The sequence below is a fragment of the Papaver somniferum genome, chromosome 11, assembly GCF_003573695.1.
Source record: "Papaver somniferum cultivar HN1 chromosome 11, ASM357369v1, whole genome shotgun sequence".
NCBI lineage: Eukaryota > Viridiplantae > Streptophyta > Magnoliopsida > Ranunculales > Papaveraceae > Papaver > Papaver somniferum.
Window position 1 is genome coordinate 30,307,574 of NC_039368.1, and position 11,403 is coordinate 30,318,976.

The window sequence follows — 11,403 nt, forward strand, 5'->3', positions numbered from 1 at the left end:
TCTCTGAGGAAATGGTGCAGGTGGTATGTACACTCTCTCAGGGATATCTTCTTCACTTGGACTCTTAGCACTCTCAGGCCCATTAGGGTCTTTAGACGAAGTTTGGTCAACCTTAGTCTCATTTTCAACTGGATTACTATCCTTAGGTGGTTCTACCGAGTTCTCTAAAGTTTTACCAATCCTAAGGATGATAACTGCTTTAATATGTTCATTGTGGTTAGAACTACCCGACCCATTAATCTGGTTAAATCCTTTTGGATTTGCAGTCGGTTGGCTAGGAAATCTCCCATTCTCTCTATCATTTAGCCTACTCGAAAGTTGACTTATCTGAGTCTCTAAGTTTATTATTGCTCGGTCACTATTTTGTTGGTACCGTTGAATTGTCAGGACAAAGTCATCAAACTTTTGACCAAAGTCAAACTTCTAACTTAAAAGGTCAATATTATTTGTAGCCTCGGCATTGTTTATAACACTACGTTCAATAAAGAGATTTATATTTTTCTCTAGAGATGACACATTTTTATCAACTAGACTCGGTTCTTGGACTTGAGCTTGGTTCTTAGAAAAACCTGGTGGTGAGTTGCTAGATGGGCCACCTTGATGGTTACCATTAGACCACGAGAAATTCGGGTTATGTCTCCAATCAGGGTTATAGGTATTAGAGTATGGGTCAAACTTGGGTCGACCCTCATATTTAGAGTTCATACCACCATGTAGGACACTAACCTGGTAACGGGTAGTTTCATTAGGGTAATACAGAGGACAATGAGGTCCAATATGACTTTGACCACCACAAATGGTACATTGATAGATTCTGGGCTCACTGTTACAACTCCTAGTCTGGTTGGACCCTTGGTTCATCTCTAAGGCCTCTAGATGCCTAAGGATATCTGACCCATTATCGACTTTATTGACCCTATGGATAGGGTTCCTAGTTATTTCGGGCTCCCTCATTGAAGCCCATTGACGAGTCTTTTCATCTAACTCGATGAACTCGTCAAAACATTCATCTGGGTCTTGATGGGTAAATTCTCCACCACTCATTGTTTCTACCTGCATTCGGGTTTCACTATCAAAGCCTTTATATAAGATTTGGGCCATGTGGGATTTCTCAAATCCATGGTGCGGTCATTGGTATAACAATTCATTAAACCTTTCTATGTAATCATGTAGGATCTCACTTATTTTCTGCTTAAAGGTTTGGATTGACTGTCGAGCAGCAGCAGTCTTATGGGGTGGGTAGAATTTCTTAACGAAAACCTCTACAATTCTATTCCAGGTAGTGATTGTTTTAGAAGGAATGATATGATACCACTCATTGTCCCTCTCTTCAAGAGAGAAAGGGAACATACGTAACCTAAGAACGTCTTTGGTGACATTCGGATAACTCATGGTGTCACAAATCATCTCAAAGTCTCAGATGTGGGTATACAGGTTCTCATTCTCTACCCCTCTAAACTTACGTAGCATGGAAAATGTCTCAGGTTTATTATCAAAATTAACGGTAGTGTCCGGTAAAACAACCCCAGGTTCACACATTACTCTAGACGGGTTCAAACGGTTCCTAAGGGTTTTGGATGGCGGGACTTCACCCTCATCATTTTCATTAACCATTTCGGTAAAAATAGAAGTATTACCTAGATCCGTATAACGGGTCGGACTGAAATTAAAAAGGTAAGCTTGGGTTACCTATAACAAAATATACACATAGTCAAAGACTGATCACAGGTATTGGGTTGAGGTTTGTGGTGTTTCGGATGATAACGCCCAGATGGTTCACCGTACTAAACCACGTGTTTTCCTAAAATCGGTGCCAGACGAAATGCAATTGGTGTGTGCGTGTTTTTTTTTCTTAAAAAAAGGAAATATACACAAAAGGAAATCTAAAAAAATAAATAAATTTTGGGTTTTATTACTTACCTCTTTTGGTAGGCAATTCCACAATAAATGTAGAAAATTACCTGCACAATAAAAACAAGAAAAATACTCAAGTAAAACTAAAGAAATAAAATAAGATAAAATTTAATTAAACTAAAAACACTAAAAATAATAAAAAAAAATCTAAAACCTAACCTAAAGGCAAGTTCGCGTCGGCGGAGCCAAAAACTTGATGGAGTTTTAAAGTGTGGTAAGAAGGGATTTGTTACTCGGACTTTAAAAAGATTTGGTTCTAGATTAATTAAGGAAATACTAGAGAAATACTAATTGTAATGTCCAAAGAGAGGGAGAACTAGGGTGTCGGATTCCACTACTTTTGATGTTTGTAAATTCAATAATTAATTTCTCTAATTTACTCTCAAAACTACTCAAGGAAATTTCGAACCCAATCTCATGCCTCAGAGGATAAATCGTTGAAACTCTTTTTTTTTATGACTTTCGTCGTTATTCTAAAGCCTATTTTTCCTTCACTTATAAAATATCGGTAGATTAAAACAACCCAAAACAGTTATTCCGAAGCATATAAAGAAGAGAAAGATTCTAATCAATTAAAGAAAATAAATACTAAAAATTACACAACAAAAAATAGTTTCCTCCTCAACCCTAGAAATTAATTTAGATACTCATACAAAGAAAAATGGAAAAACTTTGATTATTCATTATATTCGAAAAGAGTATAAATAGCTTACAATGATTTCCAGCCACTACGTAGTTGAAACAGTTCAACATCAAAAGACCTATTGCAACTAAAAGGATCTATATAGCATTTCCGTGGTTACTAAACGAAAACTTTTGCGACTGTTACAGATAGGATATGTTCTTCGAGTTCTTCTTCACGGCAGCAGCAACAGAGTTTTTACAAACTCTGATTTGGTGATTTCTATCTCTCTACTTTCTCCCAGACTTTCCGTCCACGCTCTGGTATCTCAGAAGGCCTTTATATACTCAACAGGTTCAAGAAATCTTTGTAATAACTACCGAAATTTTTTCTTTACTCGCTGCAGATACGTGAATATTTTCTTTCCAATTATATATATATATATATATATTTCTTTTTTAAACGAATTTTGATTTGGATAAAGTGTATTACATTAAGTAGTTGGAATCGTAATAAGCTAATCTCCAACGACATACTACTACATTAATTGAACAGGTTGTTGTGGTAGCCTACCAGCGAGCCTCATGGGTAACCTATCCAAGGAAGCCGAAGCGGATAGGGGGGGCTGAGATTGTGTCACAAGGGGTTCAAGACAACACTACATTCCATGTTAATTACTGCAATATTACGCCATTGGGGGCTTGAACCTGGGACCTCCTGGAGCGCATGAAACTTTGGGAAACGGGGATGACCAGCTGAGCTAGGTGTCCGTTTAATTTTCCTTCTTTAACTCCTACACGCTCCAAAAAAATTTACAACACGACAGAGACTCATGCTAGCCTCCATTTGACATGGGAAAGAGAGAAATAAACCCGTGAAAACCCAATGTACTCTGTTTAGCTTCAATACACGTAACCAACTAATTTCTTCGAAACCAAATCACATAGCACTCCTGTCTTGACTTAACAGCCCTAAATAAACCCACGTTCGACTTTGAATCTCTCTCAACCTATCCCAAGATCCATACAGAACTTCTCGGATCCAAATAAACACGAGAATGAAGTTTTCTTCAAATCGGATAATCCATCCCAACTGGATCGAATCTAACCACTACATTATTCCTATTTAGCTCATATCAGTTATCCCCAGCGATTTCAGCCATTGAATCTCTCTCAAACAGCTTCAAATCTCGAACCTTAATTTTTGCCGAAATTGGTTTACTTCAAATCCACGACGCTAGACAATTCCAATAGAAACGGAACCCATTACCAATCCTGTTAGGTTAATTAGAGCAAAAAAAAAAAAAAAAAAAAAAAAAAAAAAAAAAAAAAAAAAAACCTAGGGTTTGGCCGGACTAGCTCAGGTTTTTTATCTCCTCTTTCTTTTTTACGTTATTTGTGTTAAGATTTGGCGTCAATCTATGGCGACGAATCAATCAGTTCCACCCAATTTGGACATTCAATCAAATCGGCAACGCCATGATCGTGCTCAAAAGAAGAATTACAATAGGAATCGATCACGTTCAAGGACAAGATTAGCATATGTTCCAAAAACAGGAAATCCTAACAATCGTGCGGAGGGTTCCAAAGATGGGAATCGTTCGTATGCAAATATAGTTAAGAAGAGATCACATGTTATGTCCAATATATATGCAGATTCTTTATCACATCCTCCAGTTCGTGCTTCTACATGGGAGATTGTAATCATAATTCCAAAAGATGTTATTCAGTGTTCAAAGGAAATATGGAAATTTAGCATTGTAGGTCGTTTCGATTTTAAAACCCTAGGCGCTAAGTTTGAAGATGTTAAGCGTATTTTATGCGATCAATGGAAACTAACAGGTCAAGTGCAGTTTATTACATGGGTGAAAGGTTATTTTGTCATCAAATTGAGAAACGAAATTGATCGTAAAAGAATTAGATATGAAGGTCCTTGGAAAGTGAAAGAGCAACAACTAAAGATGCTACCATGGACACCTATGTTTAATCATGAATCAGAAAAGAACACTAGGGAAACAGTTTGGGTACGCTTTCCTTATCTTCACTTTGAGTATTAGGAGGAGGAAATTTTATTTAGAATATCTCGTGGCCTTGGAAATCCTGTAGTTGTTGATCCGAGAACCCTTAGAGTTGAATATGGCTATTTTGCTGCGATTCTTGTTGATATAGATTTTTCAAAACCTTTGCCAAAGCTTGTTATTGATGATGAAGATTGTCCGGAGGGTTTTCGTCTTGATTATGAAATCTTAAATAAGCCAGAATTTTGTGATCACTGTAAATCAGTTGGACACACTTTCTCCCAATGCAGAACGGCTAAGTATAAAGATTTGGAGAAGTTGCATGATGCTGAGGAGGATCCAGTGAAGCGTGCGGCCCTTAAGGCTGAGATGGATGAATTGAAAGATTATTGGAAGAAATAAAAATTTGTCAAGCCAAAAGATCCCCCACCACCACCTCCACCAAATAATGGAGGAGATCAATCTGAAAAAGAACAACATGTTGATCCCAAGGGTACGAATAATGATTTATGTACTGGTGGAGTAAAACCTACTGGGACTCATATACATTTTTCTAGTCCATCTTCTAGTGTTTTTGGTGATGACAGTATTGCGGATAGTTCGCATGCCTTGCCTGAATCCGCTAGTACTAATCTAGCAGCCGGTTCAGTGCCTTTGCTTGAAATTCAAGATGTTGCTGCTACAATTTCTTTGGACCTTGAAAAGGAAGAGGAAGATCTCTACAAAGTTTATGATGAACAAAAAAAAAATAGCTGATGACATGGCTAAGGCTGTAGATCTTTCTAAAATTGAACAGGATGCACTCTTGGATAAATTGCAGAATACAAAAAACTGCTTATGGCAAAGAAGAAGCAAGAGGAAGAGAAGCGTCGCCAAGAAGAAGCGAGAACTCTGAACTTGGAGAAAAAATAACAAGAAGATATTAATATTTCCCAGCAAGTTGCACCTCAGGCGCAACAAGTACAAGATTCACATTTGGTTACAAATGTTACGGGTGAATTGCAAACTAACTTTGTTTTGGAGCAAATCAATGATGGTTTTAGTTCCCCAACTAGAACGGCTAGAAGAAAATCGCCAGCTAGAACTGAAGAAGTTCTTGAGACTTCTAATATGTTTGAAACTGGTATTGAATATAGTGAATAGGAAGAGGAAAACATTGAAGTTGATGCCTTGCCTATTAAGGAAAACCCCCCAGATACCTTGCAATATGCGAGTACTAGAAATGTAGAAACTGAAGCTGAAAGTTTGAAATGGAGTGCTGCTAAAGATGAAGAAGAAATACTTAAACGAAAGTTATCTGAAAAGAATAAGTTGGATAATTTGGCTAAGAAGGGCGCTTCTAAAACAGCGCCAAAAAAGAAAATCAAACCTGGTGCAAAACCAGTTGAGGAAGAAGGCCAAGTTGTTAGAAGGGGTAGAAGTCAGACGCGCATAGAAGATGATAAAGGTTCGGCAACCCCTTCAAGGAAAGTGGTTAAATAATGCGTGTCTTTTATTGGAATGCTCAAGGCTTGGCTAAAGATGGTGCAAGGGCCAAGTTGACTGAGCTTTTTTTCTTGCACAAACCTGACGTAATTTGCATTGCAGAGCCTCATGTTTTCTGCACTACATGTTTTGTTAGGTCGCTAAAATTGGTTTATTTTTGTGAAGATGTTATTACAAATGAGGTTGATGGTGAAAAAGGTAATATTTGGATTTTATGGAGGAATGTTCTGTTGAGGCCGGATATTTTATCTTCTTCAAAGCAAGCAATTACTGTGAATTTTACGGGGGATTTCATCACGGATGTTCATGCTTCTTATGATACGGTGGCAAGGAAAAGATTTTGGCGTAAATTGGGTTTAGGCTTTATATTTATTCCTTGGTTGGTGTTGGGGGATTTTAATTGAGTTTTACGCTTGGAGGAAAAGAAGGGTGGAAGGCCAATCAAAGAAGTTTATATGAATAAGTTTCGTAGCTGGATTTCTGAAAATGGCTTGGTTGAGACCGATGCTATTGGAAAAAAAATATACTTGGTCTAATTGTAGAAATGGAGCTCAAAGAATTGTTTCTAAACATGATAAAGCGGTTGTTAACGATGCTTGGTGCTATAAGTATGCTAATTGGAGATGTAAGGCCTTGCCAAGGGTTTGCTCGGATCACTCTCCTTTTTTTGGGTTTGCTTTTGAGAATCCAAGGCCGTCAAGAGTTCCTTTTAGAATTCAGAAGATGTGGCTTTCTCATCCAGGTTTTATGCAGCTGGCTGAGGAGAACTGGAATTTGGATCTTCATGGTGCGCCCCCTTATGTTTTTACTTCCAAGCTAAAGAGATTAACGAAGGTGCTGAAGATTTTGAATAGAACTATTTTTGGATACGTGCAATTTCGATTGAAGCAGGCTGAACTGAAACTTGAAACTGAGAATGATCTTCTTGATTATGACCCGGCTGATGAGTTTCAATTCCTAAAGGTTGCGGATGCTAAAAAGGCTGTTGAGGATGCGAGAACGGAGTTGGCAGTTATGCTTAAAATGAAGTCGAGAGTAACTTGGTTGGAGGATGGTGATCAAAATACTCGTTTCTTTTATAATAGCATATGTATGAGGCGAAGTCAAAATACCATCTCAGAACTTAAGGTTTCTACTGACACTACTTTGTTTTTGCAGGATGAGATAAAGGATTTCATTGTTAATCATTATCAGTACAAATTCAATGGTGGTGACGTCAATATTGATCCAGCTTTGTTTGATATTGAACATGAGAGTATTTCAGTTGCTGAAAGCGCTTTCATGGATGTTATTCCGTCTTTGGAGGAAGTTAGAGTGGCAGTTTTTGACTTAGGAGCGGATTATGCGCCTGGCCCAGATGGCTTCACAGGTTGTTTCTATAGACAGTGTTGGGACATTATTTCTAAAGATCTTTTTAATGCCATTGCAAACTTTTGGTCTATGCGTAAAATTCCAAATGGCATTAACTCTAGTTTTATTGTTCTTATTCCAAAAAATAACAAATCTGATGCTATTAAAGATTATAGTCCAATTGGCTTGAGTAATTTTTTCTTCAAGATCATTACTAAGATTATGGCTACCAGGCTTGGTACTGTGCTAAATAAGCTGATCTCTGAAAAGCAAGTGGCATTTATGAAGGGTAGAAATATACATGAGAATATAGCTTTGGCGTCTGAATTGATCAATGAGATCAATAGGAAAGGAAACATGGTAATGTTGGTCTCAAACTGGATATTGCTCAAGATATTGATATGGTTAGTTGGGAGTTCATAGTCGAAGTTTTTCGTCAATATGGCTTTTCTGATTCTTGGTGCAACTGGGTTCTTAATATCCTTAGCTCAGCTCGTATTTCTGTCATGATTAATGGCTTCCCTGAAGGTTATTTTAGTATTACTAGAGGTTTGCATCAATGTGATCCTATTTCCACTTTGATATTTGTTCTTATTGAAGATGTTTTAAATCGCAATCTTTCCAAGTTGTTTCAAAATCGTAGTATGAATGTTATGGTTAGTAAAAAAGCTGTGGCGTCTACACACCTGATTTTTGCGGAAGATATCCTTATTTTCTGCAGAGGTAATCTTCATAGTTTGCAGAAGAATATGCTATTTTTGTATCAACATGCGTGTGGCCAGTGCGTAAACTATGCAAATAGCAAGTTTTATTATGGAGGTGGTAGAATTTCTCGTGCTATTGCTATGTCTAATTATTTGGGTATGGAGAGAGCTCTTTTTCCGGATAAATACTTAGGAGTTCAATTGAAGCCTCGTATTGTTCGCCATATTCATGTTCGCCAAGTTGTTGAAAAGATTATGGACAAGTTGGCTGGCTAGAAAGGTAAGCTTTTATCCTTTCAGGCGAGACTTGTGCTAATTAAGTCGGTGATTTCTAGCTATGTTATTCATTCCATGGTTGTTTACAAGTGGCCATGCATGGTTATCAAGCAAGTATAAAGGGCCATTAGAAATTTTCTTTGGTCTGGTGATGCGGAGAAACGTAAAATTTTACGGTTCTATATGATGATATGTGTCTCTCTAAGCGTGAAGGTGGCCTTGGCATTAAGAAGTTGAATGATGTTAATAAGGCCATGCTGATGAAGTTGTGGATTTCTATTCGGGATTCAAACAAGATTTGGGCGAGATTTTTGAGGTCCAAGTACTTCAAGATAAATGGAAACTTGATTGGTTATAAACTGGGTTCTTCGTTTTTTCCAGGGATCCTCTTGGTTTACAATTTTGTGCAGAAACATACACGCTCTATTATAGGTAATGGTGCAAATACTTCCTTATTTTTTGACAATTGGTGTGGTGATTTTTCGATTGCGCAAACACTTGGAATCACTTCCAAAGGCCCTGATGACTTTATGGCTAAGGTAAGTGATATTATTGTTGATGGTGCTTGGAACATTCCTCAGAGAACAAGAGATTTGATGTTACGTTGCAATATTGGTGTTGATAACTTGCCTATTATTCCTGGTGGTGAAGATTATAAAATTTGGGATTTAGATAGCAAAGGTGTTTTTCAGTCAAATCTGCTAAGGCTGCTCTTAAAGCGCCCACGGAGATTGTGCCTACTGCGGCTCTTTTCACTAGGCAGGTTGTGCACCCTACTTTAAGTGTACAATACTGGAAGATTTGGGCGAAGCAATGTTGTGCTAGTGAAGATAATATTATTAAAAATACGAGCAGGAGCATGCCTACTATGTGCCGCTTGTGCAGGAAAAGTTGCGAAACTATTAGCCACATCACTTGGCATTGCAGAGTTGCTAGGAGGATTTGGGCTTGGGCGGATGGAATTTTTATCTGTGTACTAATGAAGATCTGGTGGATTAGTACAAGGATTCAAAGGGTCGCAGCAGAATGATAAAGTATCTTTGGTTAGTTGCAAACCTTGCAATTACCACGGAATTATGGAAGATGTACAATAAGGCTTATTTTGAGGATATGAAAGTTCAATGGCTTGGATTTAAAGGGAGAGTTTACCAGGTAATTCGTGATAACTCAATTAGAATGAAGGGCTAGATGTATAATAATTTAGAAGAGTTGCGCATTTTGAATTATTTCAAAGTGCGGCATAGATCATGCAAAACGTCTACCCCGATTGAGGTTAGTTGGTCTCCTCCTAATCATGATGAAATTATGATCTGTTGTGATGGTGCATCTTTCGGAAATCAAGGCCAAGCTGGTTCTGGTGTTATTTTTCGTGATGCCAACTCAGAAGTGCTCATCGCTCTTTGTGTTGGTCTTGGCTGGCAAACCAACTATTATGCGGAAGTTTTTGCGATCATTTATGGTGCGATGTTAACCAAGAGATTGAATTTGCGGAATATATGCATTCGTTCAGATTCGATGAGTTGCATCCAAGCTTTTCAAAAAGGTGAGCTGCCTTGGCAGCTGGTGCAGAAGTGGAAAATGGCGAAATATTTCTACAACAATATTTGTTATATTCATAGCTATTGGAAAGCTAATTTTTCAGCCGATGCCTCGGCTAAGCAAGCATGTTTGCTGGCTGAGGATATTTTTGAGTTTTATGAGGGTAGGCCAGGTTTTATTCCGTCTGTGGAATGGCCTGGAAAGGTTTATTATCATTTCAAATAGGTTTTCTTGTGAATGGCCTCACGGCTAGTCACTAGGAATGCCTAGTCCCTGTACAATTTTCGCTTTTTAATTTTATTTGACCGAGAAAAAAAAAGGTTAATTGGAGCAAACCCATTTAATTTCAACCCTTTAGTCTCCATAAAACACGCCTAATTTCCGAACCCTAATTATGTTGTTTTTCGCCAATTTTTCCCGTCAAAAACAGGATTCAAAAGCTTGAAGATGAAGTGCCCCTATCCAGTCCGAGGGTGCCTTTAGAAATTGGGGGTACATTTAGCAAATCATGGGGGTGCGAATAGCAATTTTATGGGGTATAAAGAGTAATTTGGGATGTATACAGTGAAAAACTCCTGGGTGCCTTTAACAACTCATCCGGGACATTTCTGGGGTGCCCTTATCCAAAGTTGAGGTGCCTTTAGTACTTTTCTGAGGACCAAAAACCACTTTTCGAGCCGATTTCTCCAAAAGAACTTATTTCCTTGAAAAGACTTAAAACAAGTTTATTAGTAATACAATGAACCCACCAAGCGTTGGTATGTCAAGTTTGGTTGTCATATTTTAGTGAATCAAAACTCATTTAAAGAGTCGCTTGATTATGTACTAGAGTCAACTTCGTATAGGTTAGCTTGAAAGTATTAGGATATTAGACATTACAAGTATTGTGAAGACTTGAAGAAGTGAAGAAGCAAGGAGCTACAACGACAACATCATCCTTCCACTTGAGGTTAGTGATATTTGACTTGAACTGTTTCATTCCCTAACGTATCTTTAAGTCGTGCATATTGAAAAAAAAACTGCGAAGCATGATTGAACTCTAGATAGACATAGTATTAAGGAATACAATACGAGGTTTATTGCTTTACCATTAAACTTTGTAGATAAGACATTGACATAATCGTTTAAATGTTATTGTGATTATGTATGGGTATGAGGTGAGGATTTCATCCCAGGAAACAATGTTTTACATGTGTTTTAAGAAAGTAAATTCCTGAACTTGTTTTGTGAATCGAAAAGGAAATCGCCAGGCATTATTGGTATTGTTATTCACTGCATATCTTGTGAACAACCAATATGTGTGATTAGTATAACCGCCCATGACTTGTTTGTGTACTTGGTAAAACTATTCACAAAGGTCTGACTTTTATTAGTGAAACCGATCTTAATTAATCACCTGAGATGGTATGATCGAGTTTGTGATTTGTGTATGACCAGCTCTGGGTAAAGGGAACTGATCCTAGTAAGAGGTGCAACACATCACAAAGGGGTATCGA

The 11,403-nt window shown here is 37.7% G+C and overlaps 2 protein-coding genes across 2 annotated transcripts; both read left to right on the top strand.

Annotated features, from left to right (window-relative positions):
* The first annotated feature begins 6,524 nt into the window (after nt 1–6,524).
* LOC113324262 lies at nt 6,525–8,368 on the top strand. The gene is made up of 3 exons (XM_026572583.1): nt 6,525–7,407; nt 7,558–7,792; nt 7,876–8,368. The coding sequence occupies exons 1-3, from the start codon at nt 6,525–6,527 to the stop codon at nt 8,366–8,368; spliced, it is 1,611 nt and encodes a 536-aa protein (XP_026428368.1).
* A 191-nt stretch (nt 8,369–8,559) lies between these two features.
* Nucleotides 8,560–9,150, top strand: LOC113324263. Its single transcript, XM_026572584.1, has one exon. The coding sequence runs from the start codon at nt 8,560–8,562 to the stop codon at nt 9,148–9,150; it is 591 nt and encodes a 196-aa protein (XP_026428369.1).
* The last annotated feature ends 2,253 nt before the right edge of the window (nt 9,151–11,403 follow it).

Bases quoted from the DNA above. Each gene is read 5' to 3' on its own strand.
- LOC113324263 (XM_026572584.1), top strand. From the start codon at position 8,560: ATGTGTCTCTCTAAGCGTGAAGGTGGCCTTGGCATTAAGAAGTTGAAT.
- LOC113324262 (XM_026572583.1), top strand. From the start codon at position 6,525: ATGGCTTGGTTGAGACCGATGCTATTGGAAAAAAAATATACTTGGTCT. The intron at 7,408-7,557 runs GTTGTTTCTATA...ATGCTATTAAAG, and splicing joins TGGCCCAGATGGCTTCACAG to ATTATAGTCCAATTGGCTTG. The intron at 7,793-7,875 runs GTTAGTTGGGAG...TAATATCCTTAG, and splicing joins TTGCTCAAGATATTGATATG to CTCAGCTCGTATTTCTGTCA.